Source organism: Nicotiana tabacum, chromosome 12 (genome assembly GCF_000715075.1).
Source record: "Nicotiana tabacum cultivar K326 chromosome 12, ASM71507v2, whole genome shotgun sequence".
Taxonomy (NCBI): domain Eukaryota; kingdom Viridiplantae; phylum Streptophyta; class Magnoliopsida; order Solanales; family Solanaceae; genus Nicotiana; species Nicotiana tabacum.
Window position 1 is genome coordinate 41,235,177 of NC_134091.1, and position 21,135 is coordinate 41,256,311.

General features: G+C 37.5%; 1 protein-coding gene across 1 annotated transcript in view; it reads left to right on the plus strand.

Moving 5' to 3' along the window:
- Positions 1–21,135, plus strand: part of LOC107822078 (midasin) — a 69,235-nt gene that overhangs the window by 35,163 nt on the left and 12,937 nt on the right. The window contains exons 35-61 of the mRNA XM_075226390.1: positions 126–306; positions 384–452; positions 4,318–4,400; positions 4,485–4,736; positions 4,863–4,998; positions 5,074–5,159; positions 5,244–5,326; positions 5,900–6,038; positions 6,375–6,464; positions 6,736–6,862; positions 6,975–7,129; positions 8,110–8,217; positions 9,058–9,219; positions 9,362–9,541; positions 9,781–9,969; positions 10,118–10,219; positions 10,309–10,533; positions 10,645–10,767; positions 14,941–15,022; positions 15,113–15,243; positions 15,354–15,515; positions 15,721–15,796; positions 15,907–16,019; positions 18,643–18,722; positions 18,792–18,905; positions 19,062–19,130; positions 19,253–19,409. Of these exons, the coding sequence (XP_075082491.1) occupies positions 126–306; positions 384–452; positions 4,318–4,400; positions 4,485–4,736; positions 4,863–4,998; positions 5,074–5,159; positions 5,244–5,326; positions 5,900–6,038; positions 6,375–6,464; positions 6,736–6,862; positions 6,975–7,129; positions 8,110–8,217; positions 9,058–9,219; positions 9,362–9,541; positions 9,781–9,969; positions 10,118–10,219; positions 10,309–10,533; positions 10,645–10,767; positions 14,941–15,022; positions 15,113–15,243; positions 15,354–15,515; positions 15,721–15,796; positions 15,907–16,019; positions 18,643–18,722; positions 18,792–18,905; positions 19,062–19,130; positions 19,253–19,409 (3,474 nt within the window). The remainder of the gene's footprint in view (positions 1–125; positions 307–383; positions 453–4,317; positions 4,401–4,484; positions 4,737–4,862; positions 4,999–5,073; positions 5,160–5,243; positions 5,327–5,899; positions 6,039–6,374; positions 6,465–6,735; positions 6,863–6,974; positions 7,130–8,109; positions 8,218–9,057; positions 9,220–9,361; positions 9,542–9,780; positions 9,970–10,117; positions 10,220–10,308; positions 10,534–10,644; positions 10,768–14,940; positions 15,023–15,112; positions 15,244–15,353; positions 15,516–15,720; positions 15,797–15,906; positions 16,020–18,642; positions 18,723–18,791; positions 18,906–19,061; positions 19,131–19,252; positions 19,410–21,135) is intronic.

Genomic DNA, 21,135 nt, shown 5'->3' on the forward strand with positions numbered 1-21,135 from the left:
TCTTGGTTTAGCTAGTCACTTTTGGCCCTCTTTGCTATGCCCAATTCTTAATTTATTTGTTTCTTTGTTCTCCTTTTGTTATATGATAATGAATTTTCACTTTGTTTTAACCTCTACTTATGTAGAGAGATGTAGAGAATTTGGATGAGTTCTCAAAATGGCCTTCGCAGTCGCAAAAGTCCTTGTTGTGGGTCCATGGTGGGCATCCGTATCTGCCTCCTTCTGCTGAATTATATGAGAAATTGTGTCAGCTACTAAGCTTTTGTGAACGACTTTGGCCAGGAAAGAGAAAGATCTGGGAGCTCGGTAGCTTTTCTTTGATCATTTGGCTACAATTTCTGCACTACTTTCCAGTTCTCTGTCTGACTCACATATTTTTGTAGCAAGGGATGATGTAATCATTGAAGCGGCTCCATATTCTAATCCAGAACTGCGGTTCCTCGCCATGCAAGGTACAGTTCTTATCATTTGGTACTGTTGCTATCTCCTGTGCTGTGGTCATTACATTGCCTCCCATTTGTGCTGTGTACAAGGGTGAAGCGGGTTTCCAGTATTCCTATTGCTTGATTGTCTTGTCAAAGTTCCTTTCTTATTTTCTTCTGGTGGTACATGCAAGAATCGGTCATTGAAGTAACACGATAATGATCTAGTGGTGGTGTGGTTGGTTGGTTAGTCGTATATAGTTGTGGCTCATAGCAGTTAGTAATTTGGCTTGGTTTTAAGTTAGTAGAAAGAGCCTGCCGTTTTTAAGAGGGTTTAAGTTAGTAATTTTAATGTTGTCTGCTGTGTATTTGAAGCCTTGAACTTTTTGCTGCAGACCTAAAATAAATAATTAAATGTGTCTTCTCTCTAATAGGTTAAGCTTTTAAATCGCACATTTCAATATGGTATCAAGATAGACAGATTCTTGCAATTAATGCAGACTTGGCTAAAGATAGAGCACAATTGAAGAGAAAGATTCATATAGAGCACAATCTACTAGTTGGGATTACGTTTTAGTCTTGTTAAAGAACAACTAATATTAGTCCATTTCAAAAGAACTTCTAATAATATTTTTATTACTAATACTCCAACAACAACAAACAACAAACCCAGTGAAATCCCACAAGTGGTATTTGGGGTACGCAGACCTTACTCTTACCCTAGGGAGGTAGTTCATTCGTTTTGAAACAGAGGGAGTATTATTTAGATATATTTAACTTATTTTTCACTTTTATTTTTATTTGGTATGATGATGACACAAGTTGAGCTTAAATGGATAGGTGAGGAATCATATGATCCAAGGTGAATCAATCACAGATCCACAAAGAAAAAAAAAATGAGATAGTAAGTTCCTACAAAAAACTCTACACTGAGACTGAAGAATGGAGACCTGCAACCAATTTTAAGAGTTGTCCAACAATAACTTAGCAAGATAAAAATTTACTACAAAGCAGATTCGATGAACAAGAAGTTTTTGGGTGTTTGAAATTGTGTGCTATGGACAAGGCACCAGGACCTGATGGCTTTACAATGGGATTCTTTATTAAATGTTGGGACGTGCTTAAACAGGACATCATGGGGGTGTTTCACAATTTTCACTCCCATGGTTTATTTGAAAAGAGTTTCAATGCAACCTACATTGCCTTGATCCCCAAGAAAAATGGTGCAAAGGAATTGAGGGACTTCAGGCCTATAAGCCTAATAGGGAGCATTTACAAGATTATTGCGAAAGTCCTGACTGAGAGGCTGAAAAAGGTGATGGGAAAATTGATAGATTCTCAACAAATGGCATTCATAAAAGGAAGGCAAATAATGGATGCCATACCAATAGCCAATGAAGCAATAGACTCAAGATAAAAACAGAAGAAGCCTGGTATCCTTTGCAAGCTAGATATTGAGAAAGCATTCGACCATGTGAATTGGAATTTCTTACTAAACATGCTACAACAAATGGGATTTGGAGTGCAATGGATTAAATGGATGAAATTCTGTATATCTACTGTCAAATTCTCAGTCATTATTAATGGTTCTCTAGAAAGATTCTTTCCTACTGAGAGTGGTCTTAGGCAGGGTGATCCTTGTCACCTTTTCTTTTCATAATAGCTTTGGAAGGTTTGAACAACATGATCAAAAAAGCCAAACTCAATGGGTGGATTAAAGGCTTTGAGGTAGCCATGAATGGACATAACAACCAGGAGATTACACATCTTCAATATGCTGATGACACCTTGATCTTCTGTGATGCAGAAGTGGAACAACTAAGAGTTTTGAGGATTATACTGGTTCTTTTTGAAGGAATTTCTGGGCTACACATTAATTGGAGAAAGAGTCATCTCTTCCCGATCAATGAAGTAACAAACATGGAAGATTTGACACTAATCCTGGAGGGAGAAGTGGGGACTATCCCTACCACTTATTTGGGTATGCCACTGGGGGCCAAGTCAAAATCTACTGCAATATGGAACAATGTACTGGAGAAATGTGAGAAAAAGTTGTCAAGACGGAAATGTCAATATTTGTCAATGGGAGGAAAGCTCACTCTGATTAACTCGGTATTAGACTCACTGCCAACCTATATGATGTCCCTTTTTTCCATTCCTGCGGGAGTCATTCAAAGGCTGGATAGCATAAGAAGCAATTTTTTGTGGCAAGGCAAAAAGGAAAAAAAAGCCTATCACCTGGTCAATTGGAAATAGGTAACTCTCAGCAAAGCGCAAGGTGGATTGGGAATTAGAAACTTGAAGAATCACAACAAAGCCCTTAAACTAAAATGGCCATGGAGGTACTCTCAAGACCCTCAAAGTTTATGGAGCAAGGTAATCAAAGCCAAATATGAAGTAGAAGACAACTGGATGACTAAACCAGTTAGCACACTCCTATGGAGTTAGTCTTTGGAGATCCATAAGGGTATTATGGCCAGCTCTAAAAAGCCAAATCTCTATTAAAGTGCTAAATGATAGCAGGACATCATTCTGGAATGACAATTGGCTGGAAAATGGAGCTCTGAAGGATTTATGCTCTGACATATATGCTCTAGCTCATCACCAGCAGAGATCTATAGCTGAAATGTGGTCACCTCAAGGTTGGGAACTAATACTCAGAAGAGACTTGAATGATTGAGAGATAAATAGAATGATTGAGTTCTACAAAGGACAACTTCACAGGAATTCAGAATGGAGATGACACATTGAGATGGCAGGGACATAGCAGTGGAAAATTCAGTGTCAATGCAGCCTACAAAACGATAAACCAACCAATACCTCAAGTCACCAACTGGCCCTGGAAACATATTTGGAATATCAAGATACCATATAAGGTTGCATGTTTCTCATTGCTACTGACAAAGGAAGTTGTGCTCACACATGAAAACTTAAACAAGAGGAAGTGGACTCTATGCTCAAGATGTTTTCTTTGTGAAAATGAAGTGGAAACAGTTGGTCACCTATTTTTGCACTGTAGGATAACTGATCAGTTATGGAAGATCTTCATTAATCTCAGAGGCATAGCTTGGACAATGCCTGGAAAGATTACTGAAGCTCTCTTTAGTTGGGAAGCAGCTGGAGCTGGGGCAGACAACAAAAACAGATGGAGAATGGTCCCTGCTAGTATTTGGTGGACAGTTTGGAAAGAAAGGAACTCTAGATGTTTCGAGAACAACAACAAGACATTGCTAGAGATCAAACTTAACTGTATTAAGCTTTTTTGTTTTTGGTGCAACAAGATCTACCCAGAGGATACTATTTCTATCTTAGACACATTAGGTTCCTGTTAGACATGTAGACTGGGTTACTCATTTTGCTCACTTGTATATATGGTTTCAGTACAACCCATGTACTATTTTGTGTTTAATACATATAACTTGTTACCTTCTCAAAAAAAGAAGTGAGGAATCATATATCGACTCCAACTTGTTTGGGATTGGGGCGTTATTGTTGTCGTTGTATACCTTTCTCGGCCTTTTGGCTAAGATCAAGAGTAGTAGTTGTTGTTGAATCAAGGTAGACAGAGATCCAGGTTCAAATCTTATTGCCACCTGTTACAAAAGAATTTTCACGTGCTTGGCCCAAGAAAAAAGATTCAGGTCTGCATGTGAGTGTGTGTTGAGGGCTAGAATTAATAAATAATGTGACCATCTTTTCTAAAATCGATATATGTGTCATGATATAGGTGTTGTGTCTGGTGTTGAAGTGATTGTTTTTCATTTAAAATTGCATTTTTTGTTTACCTCTAGAATCTGTCCTAGCAAATTTTACATCATAATACACTGTACTGTTGGTGATAGTATGTTTTACTTGTTCTGGATCTTTTATCTGACTAAATATGATTCTTGGTAAGGTGTCTCTATGTCATCTTATATCATGGCAAAAGTTGATGAAAATGGTGTCAGACCTGTTGAGCAGTTGGAGGAGATGTACCAGGTGTGCTTTTCTTACAGTTCATGCCTTCATGTTCATCATGTGGATTATTTAGTGTTATGATAAGTGTATTCATTTCCTATGTAGATGCTTTCAAGAAGGTTTGATTTTGAGAAAGAGAAGTTGGAAGAGAATTTGAGGAACATTAAGCAAGCCCCAAGGACATCCATTTTACCTGCTTGTTGTGTCTTTTTACCCGACATGTTGTGCGAAAGGTCTAGCTTTGGTTGTTGGCTAGAGACTCTACCCATAGTTGACAACGCTAGTTTCTTCCATGATACAAGGCTACTTCAGCAACTTTCGACAATTGCTTTAGCTGACGAGGAGGAACAATACCAAGTAAGATTTTTTCTTTTCTTTCTTAACTATATCAAGTACAATTTTTCATTGCTGCTCCTCTAACTACCCCGAGATACATTCATGTGATGCACCCTTAATGTCGTATTGTCTTGTCCACTGAAACAGGGTTTAACTGCCTTGGCTGGTCTTATCGAGTCCGCAATGACCTTTTCTTTAAACTTCTCATCAAGGCCTTCATCTGACTTTTCACCTCACCAAAAAATTTTGTGGACCCTAGATGCTTGGGAATCTATCTATAGAGGTCGGTAAAATCTTTATAAATTGGCCATTACATTGTTATGATATCTAAATAATTCCTTTTATCTGTTTCAAACAGTGAGTGAACAGATATCCAGTTTTGTTCTTGAGCTGTGGTATATATGGCATTCATCTTTGTGGATGTTGTCACCAACTGGTGCTGAGGTAAACCATATGATGGCTATTTACTGCAAATAGTTTTGCATCTTCCAGTATGACATCTGTATTTATGTTGTTTCACTGCTGCAGAACCTCTCATGGCATGGATGTGATGATATCCTACCTGATGAGCTGTTTAAGCCTTCAAAAATGGCAGCAATTCACAAAATCCTGTAAGTTAAATATTGTTTGGTTTTGAGTAGTTGTAGGGGCAGCAATTTGGCTTGGATGGGCCACATTTTTATACCAGTTGCCAACTAAGTGCTGAACTTAATACACATGAGAGATATAGATATAAAGGGAGAGAGTGAGAATTGAGAAGTCTCAGTTTACATATTTAACATGCTTGTCCTAGGTGAAGTTGGTGATACATTATTTAATCATATCTCATACATTCTGGAGATTGTTTTCTATTTTAGTTAGTGTATTTGACGAGCCATTTAGTTTAAGAAATAAAGACTTTAGGCACATACAAAAAGTACCCTTAGAACTTGTAGTCTTAAACATGCATGACATTTCGTCGTCATAAAAGCATCTCTTTTAGAATAGAATGGAAAGTTCAAATTTTAAAAGTTTCCTGATATAGAAAGGTTTCATTTTTTTTTTTGGAACAAACTAAAAAAAAATGTCATATATAGTTGAAAACAGAATACCTTTTATTTGAAAGACTTCACCGCTGTTTCTTTTTCCTTCAAAGTTGAATCTTTTTATTTTCTTCTTATTTCAAAACTTTTTATCAAGTGCAGGTATGGTACATTTGCTATCAGGGATTACCCGATGCATAGCCTTAAAATGAAAGCTACTTCGCGTTATCTTTGGCAAGGTTCTCTAGAAGTAGATACAAAGAATTTTCTATTATCAACTGCTCGGTCCCTCTTCCAGCAGGTATGGTCTCCTTTAGTTTTACTTAATTTAATTATTTTCTTTATCAAAAAATGGTCTCCTTTAGTTTTAATGTGTACTCTTCTTCAAATTCATGGTGAAATGAAAATTTATAGTGTAGACTTTTATCTTTGATCGTTTTCTGGTGCACACATATAGCCCCTACTTGTGTAGAAGATTGGGCGTCTTTTGTAGAGAATCATATTCTTATGTAAATTCTCTACTTTTTGGTATACTTCTTGTATGCGGGAGTTTTTTCTCCCTTTTGATTAATACAATTTACCTTATCAAAAAAAATGAAAATTTATAGTGTATACTTCCTGCTGCTTGTTCTTTCAGATGATATTTGCACACATAAAGTCTTTCGAAGCTGAGAAGTTTGCTAGAATCAAGGCCTTCTTTCATTTTGCTACACAGAAGACCATCTCGGTAGTTCTTTTCCTTTTGACCCGTTAAATGTATATGGACAGGCAGGATAATTTTAGAATATGTTATTTGACCCATGTCATATTTTTCTTCCATAGCTGCTATCCTATGAGATAAGAAACTAAAGGTCATTTATCTTAGTGTTTGAAATAAAGTTCTTGTAACTGAACTCGGAAAATTGGTTTCCAACTGAACCTTGAAATCTGGGATACTTATTTATTTTAATTTTAAACCCTTAGTATGTTTATAACCACTTTTCCTTTCCATGTCATAGCAAGAGGATGTTCAGGTCATGCTTTCACTTCTTGCATCATCAAATCACCAGATGATTTCGTCTGATAAGATGAAATCTTTTATTGAGCCTTTGCTTCGAGGATTGTATCTCCCATGCTCATCTGAGGGTGAGTGCGTTATATTTTCTTGTCCGAGAGTTTCATTCACTTATTAGTCATGTCTTCTGTTTTTGTTTTGGGTCTTTATTCTTATTTTTGTTTTCACCTGTTTCTCTTGCAGGCTTCATGAATAGGATAGGATGCGTATGGTTGCTGATTGGGGCCCTACGCTACCAGCTTCTGATTTGCTGCACTGATCTGGATCCAACTGCAAAATACTGCTTAAAGTACTCAAGAGTGATGGAAAAGATATCCTCTCTTCAGCTTGAAACTCAGGTAAGGGATATCTTCTCTTCAGCTTGAAGCTCAGGGATCCATCCTTATTTCTCTGTTCTGGAGCTGTCTACATGTACTCTACCCTACTTTATCATTCTTCCTGTATGCTTGTTTAACAATATGATAAAGGAATAGAAGATGAGTGTAGGATAATCAGATGCTTTGATATGCGTGACATCCATTGAAATTAGTTTTCTATTTGCTAGAGTTTTCACCAGATGCACTGGAGAGTTAAACAAGCATACAGGAAACATGATAAATCTAGATGCATACATACTCGACTTCCTAGACAGTTTACATGTTTAGAGGAGATGGGTATGTTGTTGCACTCTCAATTGATATTAGCAGCCTGGGACTCGATTCTTTCCAAGAAAGAATGTAATGCAAATTACTATATCTCTGAAACAACCACACATCCCCCTATCTGAATCAACTTCCCAATATATTTGATTGGTTACATACTCGACCTCTCAATTATCTATAAACCCAAACTAGGATTTTTGGAACAGTGTAAACACTGTTTTCAGGAGCCTCAACAACAACACATTGAATGAGAATAAAGAGTTAAAAACACCACCTTTCCCCTTCAATGCATTATGTTAACTTTAACCAGTTTGGTTCACCTTGCACCTTTTTTTTTCGTTGGTGGGGGGGGGGGGGGAATAAGAAAGTAAAATATTTTATTTTACCAAAAACCAACTTTTGACCTTAGTTTTCAAAGGGTGCGCAAAAACCATTTCGTGGCCAAGACTCAACTAGGTTTTGCAAAATGTAGTAATGGAGTTGGTACAGTGGAACAGTAGAGGTACTAAAAGGATTGATAATGAAATTGCTAAACTGTCATCTGAAAGAGTGTTGAGGTGTCTTTCTGGCTTAAGAATTGAAGCGGGGAAATTATATGAGTGCAATACATTCTAAAAGTAGTACGCCTGTTGTATGCCTGAATTCACTGTCTATATTTTATTGTTTCCACATTCCAGGTACGCAGTGATTGTGTCCATTTGGCTGGATCTTTTCAGTTGAGGGAACAAGATAGATCTATGTTGTTGGAAGATCTCCATGCTGAGCAAAAGAAACTGCAAAGAAAGGTCAGGGACTCCCTTAATTGTTTCTTTCCTTCTTAGATTGGTTGTGGATTTATTCTGCGCTTTATAGTTGTTGTAAATCTATGAACAATTGTTATGTGAAGTGCTTATCAACTTACAACTTTCCATACATCTTCTGTCTGTAATAAATTAAGTATTTGGCAACAGATAAAGGAGAAAAAGGGGTAAAATGAGTAACCTGTCCCCGCCTACTCCTTGTCCTTGTTCCTTAATTTACACTGTTTGGTGACCGGGACTGCATTCCGTGGTCGTAAAAGTTAACAATGTGCTGTAGCTCCAAATTTTTTTTTCTTAATAACCGTGGTGTCCGGGCTAGCTTGCTCGCACCTCTACTAATTCCACGGGATACTTGCTACCTCCCACCAGCATCAACTACCAGGTAACTCTGTCAACCCGTTCTTGAAAATTTGAAATCAATGTAGGATATTCTCAAACCCCCTCACGCCCAGATGTAGACTTCTGAAGCATGGACAACATAAGATAGGGATCCAACATTAGGTAAACCAAGCACAAAGATGGGTTTGGCTTTGGTACCAGTTAAAAAAATGGACCTTGTGCCTTTTTTCAATATTAAAAGCTAACTCCAAAAAAGAAAAGCTAGCTCCTGAGGTAAGAATTTTCCAAGACCATATAAAGTCACAACGGGCATTCCCTCAGCCAATGTGGGGCACTCATATAGAGTTATACATTTATTCTTTTTCTGTTGGTGGTTCTGAAGTTTATTTATATGAGCAAGTAGTTCTAATTAATCTCTATCATTTCTTGGAAATATGATTTTCTAGATTTATTCATGCCTGATGGATTTGGTGTGCCTTCTATCAGATCGTTTTCCGCTCTGAACCTGAGAAATTCAAGGAAATGAAGGCAGGTTGCGACGACTTCTTTAAGACGGTTGTCAAAATAGTTATGACTACTGTTGGTTGGACACAGAATTTTAAAAACTTAAGTGTGGAAGAGATGTCTGGCAAAATACGCAACTGGCAGGTAATGCTTGCTCCTCATGTGGATAATTGTCTATTGTTCTCTATTTCTTTCGGTATGTTTCCTACATAATGAACCCTAGGATGAGGCTGAGTTGGAAAAGCAATTTATAAGTACAATGTCATACATTAAATTCATATTGCAGGAGATGGCTACCGACATCATAAAGAGGTTATCAAATGAATATTCTGCATACATGGATGTAGTTCAGCCGGTCCAGACAGCTATATATGAAATGAAATTGGGATTGTCTCTGGTTCTTTCTGGTGCCTTAAGTGAAAAGTATCTGGAGGAACTAGGAAAGTTTGATATGGAGTCTGTTCTGGTATTGTCTTTCATTTCTTTTTATTTATTTTTGATAATTGTCTTGAATCGTCTATGTTGCTCAAACTCTACAAAAGTGCTGCCGCACCCGTGTCGTATCCTCCAAATATGCACTAAATTTGGAGGATCCGACATACACCCAACAAAATTTTTGAAGAGTCCGAGCAACATAGTCCATCATTTTCCGTTGACCTTCATTTTCATATATATGTTTTGTACTTTTTCTGCAATGGTGGAAAGGCTGCTGTTTATGCCTTTGTGAGATTCCCAAGAGGATGTGCTGCAAAAGCTGTTTCTTTCAATGCTGACAATAAGTACACTGAGCTTTTGCGCTATGATATTGAATTTCCAACAAACATCTCAGCCATGGATTTAGATATGCTGGATAATCTTGTCAATTATCAACGGAAAGTCAGTATTGATAGCAAGGTTTGCGACTCTTTTTTATTCTTATGATTGAGTACTGTAAGAAAAACTCAAGTGTGTCTTAACAATAGGCATAATATTGTAATGCCTTCCTCTTTCGGATTCTCATTCTTTGCTCATTGAGTTTCACACTGGTATTCAATTTTGACAGGTGTCGTCCTTGCAACTGAGAACTGCAATGTATCAGACTGTTCTGGTTCGCGTGTTGCATTCTGTTGTGGATGCCCACTTCATGGATAAACAGTCCTTTAAGGTGAGAACGCTTGTTGCTGATTGTTGGATGTATGTACCATTTATTATTTATCCCACATTAATATGAAGAAAATTTTATATTCTTTTCAGCTAACGGATAGGATATTTGATGAGTTAGCAAGCAACTGGATGCAAATGAAACTTCAAGTCAGAACAACCGAAGAGAATAAAACTCAACAATTTAGGTTCAAACCGCGTGCATTCAAGATAGATAATATCCTTGAGATTGACATATCAACTCTTGGTAGTTCAGCTTCAAATGAAAGTTTCTTAGAATGGAAAGAATTCCACTCTAGTCAAGAATCTTCAGAGAAAGTAAGCATACTCTGTTTTGTAGCTGTTTTCTTTCTTTTAAGCATCTAGTCGGTTGCCTTTGTTTATCTCTTTCCATTTGATTATCAGTCTAATGTATCTCTATCCATATAGCAGAATGCTGACGAAGAATCAGAAGCGGTCATGGACGATTGGAACTACGTAGAAGAGTCCAGTTTGAATGATATGATCCGTGTTCACAATGAGTTATTTGGCTCAACTGATATATATCAATCTGTAAGTATGCAATGCTACTTGTATGGATCTTCTTTGTATGTATTAGAGGGAAGATTTAAGCTGGACAAAGTTTGTCTTTAGAACATTTAAATACTAGTTTGCTACCACTTCGGTGGCATTTAGAAATTAAATTCTAAGCCATTCACCACGGGTGCTAAAGACTGCCTTTTTAGGTGGCGCTAGCATTTACAAAGGAAAGAAAAAAAATATTAGTTTGCTAAGGAGCTAGAGTTCATTGGGTGTATTTTTATGTGGAGGTGGAATCATTTCATTTTCTGAGACATGTTAGGTTCTGATTCCTTGATGAGGTATCTTTCTTCAGGCATGCAGTCAACTTACCTGTCTGTGATAATTAGTGCCTTTTGATTTATTGGTACTCCTACATATTAGTCTTAATATCAATTTTAAATGCATGAGCTGTATTTGAGATGGGAACCTGAACATCAATATAATATAATTGTTTCCCACTTTCTTTTATGGTATGTTATATAGCTATTCGGAGGTACAGTGGAGGTATGGTTTAACTAGGGGGTAGTCGATAAGTGTACTGTGCTTGTATGATGAACATAATATATGGTTCGTATCTCTCTCAGTGCGAGGAATTATTTTATGAATCCAAGATGATACTATTTATCTGCTAACATTTCAATGTTACATTTGTATGAAAGCTATCAAACTCTCAGATGTATAGCTGGTTGATAAATTGCCAATGTGGTAGTACAAAATTCACTTTATTGTCATGCGTGGAGCGAATGTTCATGCAAGGAGTTAATCTTATGTCTTGTGAGAAAGCACGGGAGAAAATATATTATTGATATTAGATACTCAATATAATACAAGAGGTCCTATTTATATCTATAGTCTACAAAGTACATATTACTCTCATTCCAATGTGGGACTACACATAACTAACATTCCCCCTCAAACCCTCAAGCCGGTGCATACACATCATATGTACCGAGCTTGTTACACATGTAACTAATACGAGAACCAGTAAGAGACTTGGTGAAAATATCTGCTAGTTGATCATTCGACTTTACAAACTTTGTAACAATATCTCCTGAAAGTATTTTTTCTCTGACAAAGTGACAGTCGATCTCAATGTGTTTAGTTCTCTCATGGAACACCGAATTTGACGCAATATGAAGAGCAGCTTGGTTATCACACACCAGTTTCATCTTGCTGATTTTTCCGAATTTTAACTCCTTGAGCAACTGCTTGACCCAAACTAACTCACACGTTGCCATAGCCATGGCCCGGTATTCGGCTTCGGCGCAGATCGAGCAACTACATTCTGTTTCTTGCTCTTCCACGAGACCAAATTACCTCATACTAGAACACAATATCCAGACGTAGAACGTCTATCAAAAGGTGATCCTGCCCAATCAGCATCTGTGTACCTAACAATTTGCTCGTGGCATCGATCCTCGAATAGTAATCTTTTGCCTGGAGTTGACTTTATATACCGAAGAATGCGAACTGCATCCCAGTGACTATCACAGGAGAATACATAAACTGACTTACAACACTCACTGGAAAAGAAATGTCAGGTCTAGTCACTGTGAGGTAATTCAATTTGCTAACCAACCTCCTATATCTCGTAGGGTCTCTAAGAGGCTCCCCCTGTCCAGGCAGAAGCTTAGCATTCGGATCCATAGTAGAGTCAATAGGTCTGCAACCCATCATTCCAGTCTCCTCAAGAATGTCTAAGGCATACTTCCGCTGTGAAATAACAATACCTGAGCTAGACTGAGCAACCTCAATACCTAGAAAATACTTTAATCTGCCCAGATCCTTAGTCTGGAAGTGCTGAAAGAGATGCTGCTTCAGATTAGTAATACCATCCTGATCATTGCCAGTAATAACAATATCATCAACATAAACCACTAGATAAATACACAGATTAGGAGCAGAATGACGATAAAACACAGAGTGATCAGCGTCACTACGAGTCATGCCGAACTCCTGAATAATTGTGCTGAACTTACCAAACCAAGCTCGAGGGGACTGTTTCAAACTATATAGTGACCTGCGCATCTGCGCACCCAACCATTAAACCCCTCTGAGCAACAAAACCAGGTGGTTGCTCCATATAAACTTCTTCCTCAAGATCACTGTGGAGAAAAGCATTCTTAATGTCTAACTGATAAAGAGGCCAATGACGTAAAAAAGCCATGGACAAGAAGAGACGAACAGATGCTACTTTAGCCACGAGAGTGAAAGTATCAATATAATCAAGCCCAAAAATCTGAGTATATCCTTTTGCAACAAAACGCGCCTTAAGCCGATCAACCTGGCCATCCGTGCCGACTTTGAGTGCATAAACCCAACGACAACCAACAGTAGACTTACCTGAAGGAAGAGGAACAAGCTCCCAAGTGCCACTCGCATGTAAAGCAGACATCTCGTCAATCATAGCATGTCGCCATCCTGGATGAGATAGTGCCTCACCTGTAGACTTAGGGATAGAAACAGTGGACAAAGAAGATATAAAAGCATAATGAGGTGACGACAGACGATGATAACTTAAACCGACATAGTGGGGATTAGGATTAAGTGTGGATCGTGCACCTTTGTGGAGTGCAATTGGTTGACTAAGAGGAGACAAGTCCGCAGTAGGTGCAGAATCTGATGCAGGGCGTGAATCACCTGGGCCTGATGTTGGATGTGGATGACGATGATAAGTCAAGAGTGGTGGGGCTGCAGAAGGTTGAACTGGATTATGTGGAGGAACTGGAGCTATAGATGGTGGAGCTACAACTGGAGCTGTAGGTGGTGGAGCTGGAGATGTAGAGGAAGATGAATGGGAGATAGTGACTGAATCTCCAAAAGATGAAATTGGTAGTACCTCAGAAATATCTAAGTGATGACCTGAGCCTGTGAAGTATGATTGGGTTTCAAAGAAGGTAACATCAGCGGACATAAGATACCGCTGAAGGTCAGGAGAGTATTTGTCTTCCCCATTTCAGCAGTTTATGAAATCTCATGGGATTATTCGTCAAACATCTTGTCCGTACACATCTCAACAAAATGGGATAGCTGAAAGAAAGAATAGACATCTTATTGAAACTGCTCGTACCCTACTCATACAATCTCATGCTCCGTTGCGTTTTTGGGGGATGCAGTTCTTACATCTTGCTATCTTATTAATCATATGCCATCTTCAGCTATCCAGAACCAAGTTCCATTCTCTGTCATGTTTCCCCACTTACCTTTGTTCTCTTTTCCGCCCCGTATCTTTGGAAGCACTTGTTTTGTCCATAACCTTACTCCAGGAATAGATAAGTTAGCTCCTTGTGCTCTTAAGTGCGTATTTCTGGGTTACTCGAGAACACAAAAGGGGTATCGATGCTATTCTTCTGGGAAAGTGGCCGGAAAGTCGCCGATAAAGTTGGTCGTCGGAGGGTGATCTACCTCGTGGTGGTGTTGGTTTTAGCACAACACCGACATAAAGTGACTTTCACGTAGACAAGCCTTAGGTCACTGGAAAAATTGCATGATGACTAAGTTCTTTCTTCCAGGTTAACGCTGGAATGACGCACAACAATCTTTTCCTACTAATGCTCTGATACCATGTGAGAAAGCACGAGAGAAAATATATTATTGATATTAGATACTCAATATAATACAAGAGGTCCAATTTATAGCTATACATATTAATCTCATTCCAATGTGGGACTACACATAACTAACATGTCTTATACCTATTCTCTATGTACCGACATTAAGCTTTTCCTATGTGAAAAAAGATTAGATTGTTTGTTTCAGTTGTCCAAAACATTTGGAATAGATAGGGCTCATGTTTCCTTTCCTATAGACCTGAATTATTAAGCTAGATGAAGTTTAATGAATACCTGTTGCTTCCTGTTTATCTTATTTCAGCCTAACTCGCTATGTGCTAAGTTTTAGTCTCTGAACTTCCTTATGGGGCATGACATTAATTATTTGGATATTTCTTTGTGTCAGATGTAAAAGTTCTTTAGTAATGAACACCCTTAGAAGTGGACACAGTTGTGTTTGTAAAATGCCATTCTTTTTGTTTTTGTTTCTCCGTATACATTATATACTCAGGATGAGTTGTTGGTAGCATAACATACGTTCTCTCTCTTTCTCGCTCTGATATATATATATATATATTTGTGTTTAAATACTGATCATGTTGCTTGAATTCAGCCTGGATGTTTCCATGTATCTGATGCGAGCAGATTGTCTTCCTTTACTGACTCTTACTCGCTGGGAACAAAAATGATTAGAGGTAAAGACCTGGGCAACAATTATTCTGTATGCTTTGATTTTCGTTGTTACTATGGGAAAATTGTCTGAGCTCTGTGCCATATGTTTGCAGAAATAGAAGGTTTATCATCCTCCTGTTTGGACGCAAAGATTGCGCCGGAACACTTACTTCGCCTATGCTTAGAGCATGAAACAAAGTTTTGTTCACCAAATAAGTCAGCCCTAGCATACAATTTTTACAAGGTTTTGATTGTTAATATCATACTTTCTTAAAATTGCTTCTGTTTCTTTCTCTTTTGGTATGCCTTACCAAGACATTCATTTCAATAAATTTCTTCTGAATGATGTATCAGGAACCAAATTTCTCTATGTTGGCTAAAATGGTGGATCCATTAGCATCTCTTAAACAGCGAATTACTCTACTCTTGAAAGAACGCGATGAATATGCTCTTCAGAGAATCTTGGATATAATTGAAATGATCTTGGCTATACCTCTTAGCACCCCATTGGCTAAGGTAGTGTACTGTACTATCATTTTTTAGTTGTGGAGAATGGTTTTTCATATTAAGGTGGAGGAAAAAATTGATATTTTCATTTTCTCTCACTCTCTGACATCTCCCCTGTCATTCTCTTTTCTTTTTGGGGGATTGGGAGGTGATGGTGTCATTATGTTTATCTTTTACTTGTGCGCTCATGATGGCTTTTTTCCTTTCTTTGAAGGCGCTCTCCAGCATAGAGTTTCTTCTTAGCAGAGTTCGGATGTTACAGGAAACTGTAGCAAAATTTCCGTTATCTGGTAATTTACAGAACTTTTTTTGGATGACCATCTGATAACGTTAAATCTTACATTAGCTTTATCCCTCACTGTAATCTTTTCTGCCTATTGAAAAATGTCTGTTCCTGTAGATCATTTGGACCCCATATTTGCTCTGGTGTCCTCGTGGTATAAGTTGGAGTTCGAATCTTGGCCTGCTCTGCTTGATGAAGTTGAAGATCAGTTTGAGAAGAACGCCGGGAAGGTAAACTTATTTGTCAATTTCTTGCTTGCTTTTTAGCTCAACCCGCCTCCCTGCATGCATGATCTCTGCTCTTTCTTGCGGCTCTCTTTCTGAAAGACTTCAGAGCACTTGAACTGCTGGTATGAAATGTTGCTAGCAAACCAAAAGCTTGTTGTCACAACTATGCAGAGAAAGTCATAATAATGCTGTGAGCTGTGAGTCCAGTGACAATTATGTTACCCATTTCAAGTTGAAAAAATCTTGAAGGCAATCATGAAGTCTGATGATGTCCACAGTATATTGTTTTTAACTCAGGTCTGCCAGACTAATAATGCATATAACCAAAACAATTCACCTCCACAGTTTGTATCCAAACTTCAGTATGAGCTTCTGATAAAATAAATCTACTGGTAGAATTTGCATGGACTTATAGGTAGTGAAATGTTGTGGACACTCTCCTGACTTTGAATTCTACCATAAGGTCTAAATTAGAGCTGTCAAAATGGGCTTGGCCCGTGAGGCCAGCCCAACCCAGCTAGATACTTGGGTAGGGTTGGGTTCGGATTTTTTTAACTCATTTAGAACTGAGGCTTATAAGCCCGGCCCAAGTCAGCCCGCTGGACCTTGAGGCTTGACCGAGGCTTTGCCTAGGCCGGCCCGTTGGCCAAAAATTAATTAAATTTATATTTAAATATTTAATATTTAAAAAAGTAAAAGCTAAAAAAAGTATTAACTATAATCCCCATTCCGCAACCTTAGATTGCTCATTTACCCTTCCAAATCAACTAGAATTTAGATTTTTGATATGCATGTAGTATGACGATTAGTTTTTCTTTTGTTTAATTAACAACGAACTAGGAAAATTTTAAGTGGCCAATAATAATTTTTTTCAAAAGAAAATATTACTTTAAGTGTCCAATGATCAGTTTGGTTACTTTAATATATTAATAATAATTAAATTGTTCTTCAGTATAGAAAAATGTCAAGTTTTAATACCCAAAGGAAATTGACAACACTAGCAAATTTCATGAATTTTTAAAAATTTATGGACTATAATGATGAAATTAGCAAATGATGTTAAACCTAAATTAAAAAACCTCAACATATAAACTTATTGAAGCAATCCCTGAACCTGAGGAAAGTGAAAGAAAAGTATTAAAAAGAATATTCATGTAACGTTAAAAAAGAAGAGCTAGAGATATAGAGAATTTGCATTTCAATTATGAAATTCCTTGTCAAATATCAAGATTCTTGTACACTCTAAACAAACAAAAATCGTTCATATGATTAAGAGACTATGTCACGAAGTAATATTTAAAAATTTGAAGAAATTTGTTTTCTAAAAAAATAGTGCCCGGCCTGCTCTAGCCCGCGGCCCTCTTAGGGCTGGGTTGGGCTGGCCATTTTAAGGCCCATTTCGATGGCAGGCCGGGCCGCCCTAGCCCACCAAATTTAAAAGGCCGCGAGGCTTGGGCTGGACTGGCCCATTTTGACAGCTCTAGGTCTAATATTAAAGATTTTCTTGGATGGATGAGGTAACAATCAATGCAGTAAAAACCCATATGTTGTAGTCATATGATTTAAGTTATGAATGAAATTCATTGTCACTTATTTCAATCTCTATGACCATTATCTGCTAGGTCATGTCAAAGATGTGTCGGTAAGTTGCACCCTCCAAAAGGGTTAAGTGTCAACCACGAGACTGATTTTTTACACTGATCTTAAATTGTGATCTGCATTCTTTGATAATTAGGAGTTGGGAATTTCAACAATTTTATGTGGCAAAAGTCGAGTGCCATCACATAATCAGAGTTCTTTCACAAAAAAAAAAAAGAAGTGGAAGGAAATGGTTTTCCAAGGGATTTCCGTGCCAAATAGATGATAATCACCACCTCCCTTTCTAGAAATTAGCTTGGTGGATAGAGTTACTCGATACCTGTGCTAGTGGGAGGTAACAGGTTTCTGACAAAATTAGTGGAGGTGCACGCAAGTTTGGGCCCGGGCACTGTCTTTATCTGAAAAAAAGAACTGGCTTGAATATGAAGTGTTTAGGTTGTTGAAAATCAAGACCTATAGCAACCTCACCAACTCAAAGAGCGAATCTCGATTTTCTGAAGTTTCTGTATTGGTATCTATTAAGAAATTATTTCTCCCAAGTCTTTGAAGGCAAATGGAATCCACTTTGTTCTCTTTTATTTTTGAATGTCTTGTGCAGTGTCAGTAGTTATCAAAAAGACCTCCTTATTTAAGTTTGGTGGCTTAAACACGTCTGATTTTAACCTAACCGGTTAGGTTTACTGGCCATTCTTGTTCATAAATGGTTGAGAGAGTCCTCTTCATGCCACTAGGTCAAGAGTTCGAGGCTGGTAGGCTGCCAAACAAAAATAGAATAGTTAACACCAAAAGTGAAGCGAGTTCATTGGTTGGCAGTCAGAGCACATCACGGTGCTTGTAGGCAAGTGAACTTCATCTGTAGTAAACCTTTTGGTGGGCTTATGATCTCTTTATCTGTGCATCTACGTTTCTTAATTGTTCCCACAGTTGCAGAGTCTTCTGGGTGTTATCAAATTGCAGTATTTGCAGTTGAGATTGTTGGATTACTTTTTCCTTGGACAATATGTTGATTTTAACCCTCAAACTGCAGTTGTGGTTCCCACTATATTCAGTCCTTCGACGTGGGCAGTGTGGTGAGACTGGTGAATACAACCTATCTACAATTAGAAGGCATGTACTCTCTTAGTTTTATCTCAAAATTCATTACCTTTTCTTAGCTAATACTTGTCAAACATTCAGCCTGAAGGAGTTTGCTGAGATGTCCAGCATCGGTGAGTTTAAGAAGCGCCTTCAGCTCCTGCTCGCTTTTCATGGGCATATTAGTACTGGTTTAAGGAATGGAACCTATTCGAGGTAGAGAATTTTTTTTTCTTCCATGTTTTTGAGTGTGCTTAGATTCTGTAATTTCAAGCTGATATATGGTACAATGAAACATGGTTATCATGCGCAAGCTGTGTACTTTTCTGTATATCAAGAGTTGAAAATGCTGATTGGGTAAACATTGTGCAGCCTTTATCTGGAGGACACTATTAAAATCCTCTACAATACCTTTGGCTTCTATGCTCAATTCTTGCCAACGTGAGTTCTCTACTGCCGCATTAGGAAAGTTGATATTACACTTAAAGCTCTTTTCTATCATGTCTAGTTAAAGTGATATTTCTTGTTTCTCTAACTTTTCCTCTGTCTTTTTCTTGGGCAAGGATTTTGGAGCACATTGGAACTAAAAGAAGGAAAATTGAGGAAGAGGTCAATGAGCTTGTTAAGCTATGCAGATGGGAACGCCTTGAAGATTACTTGAGCATAGAAAGCTCCAGGAGAACCAGGCAGAAGCTCAGAAAGATCATGCAGAAATACACTGTGAGTCATACTATTTTTTATTGACTCATCTTAAAGTTGAATTGTTGATATGGGAGTTGTCTCTACATTTGTTGCTTCACTATTGGGACTAGAATAAACTATGGCTATCTAACGGGACGGGACAAAATTAACGGGACGGGACGACATTTAGCCGGGACGGGACGAAACGGTAGGCCCATCCCGTCCCGCTAACAAACGGGATGGGACGGGATGGGACAGGACGGAACGGGACGGGTTCGCGGGCCTTTAGTGCCGTTTTAAAAAAAAATAATTATTTAAGCATTAAGTTTGGCAATGACTATTTTTTTGACAATGACTAAGTTTTTAAAGTTTGCAACAGCTAGTTTTTTGACTTATTTAATAAACTTAAAAATTAAACGGAAATTAGGAAACTAAGTAAAGAATTATAAAATATTAAAACAAAAGACTTGTAATGAAATATTCTAGTAACTAAGTAAGAGTGTAAGACAATACATAAAAAAAATTCAAACGCTTAGAGCCTTTTATTTTATTAATAGAACTTTCAAATCTCACATACAAATATAATTCTTTTGAATAACACCTAATCTATGCAGCCACCTTCTAGGAAGAGTTCTGTTTGAACTTGGCCTCTTAGTAGCCAATTACAAATTATCATACTAATATTTGTAAGCTCCAATATAACTTCGTTGTAACTTATCTATAATTTCTCTCGGGCATTGTTCTGGAATTGGCAATGTTGATTGATGTTCCATGAGTTCCATGTCGTCATCGCTCCCAGTGCTAAGTATCTCATTGTATTCTTCTTCTTCCCTAGTGGTTAATTTTTCAAAATCAAGATTTCTTCTTTTTGAATTAATCTAATCTCTGAATAATACGGAAATCTCTAGGCTGTCCTCCGCTAATGAATGTCTATGATCTCCGATTTGAAATTTTGCCGCGTTAAAAGCACTCTCCGATGCTACTGATGATGCTTGAATAGCAAGGATATCTCGGGCCATTATTGGAAGTGTTGGAAAAGCCTTGCCATGCTCCCTCCACAATGCCAAAAATTGTTCGTTGCCTTCTTCGTCTTTAATACTTTCCAATCCTTGATTAAGATAAGAATCAAGTTCATCATCAATAGAGGAATCAAAACCTGTTATATCATCCATATCTTCCTATAGAACTTTACTCTAGACTTAGAAGTAGAAGGAGCAGTTTCACCATATGTTGTTTCCATAGATTTATATTTATCAAACATTGATCTAGCATAAGAATATATGTTAGTTTGGCAGTCTTCGAGAAATGGTTGTTCATTTTCTTGAATTGCTAAATTCTCATAAGTTTTATGAACAAGTCCCTTTGCACCTCTTAATTTTAAAGATGGGTTAAGTATAGTAGAAATTAAATAAACTTGGGGAATAGGGGAAAAATACTTTTTAAATTTTGCAATCATTTCATTAATGGCCGGTGCATAAGTTAGATTAGTTTTATACTTACCAAATACAACAGAAATTTCACAAATATACCCTAATATTTGTGTAATAGTAGGATAATATATACCATAAAATTGCTTTGTAGCATAATAAATTTTTTTTAAATATTTAGTAAGCTCTTTGATCTGATCCCAATTATAATCAACAATTTGATTAGCGGGGATACCATTATGCATATTAAATACCTTTTGTATAGGCACCCGATAATCATTAGCAACTTTAAGCATTTCATAAGTAGAATTTCACCTAGCACAAACATCTTTTGGAAC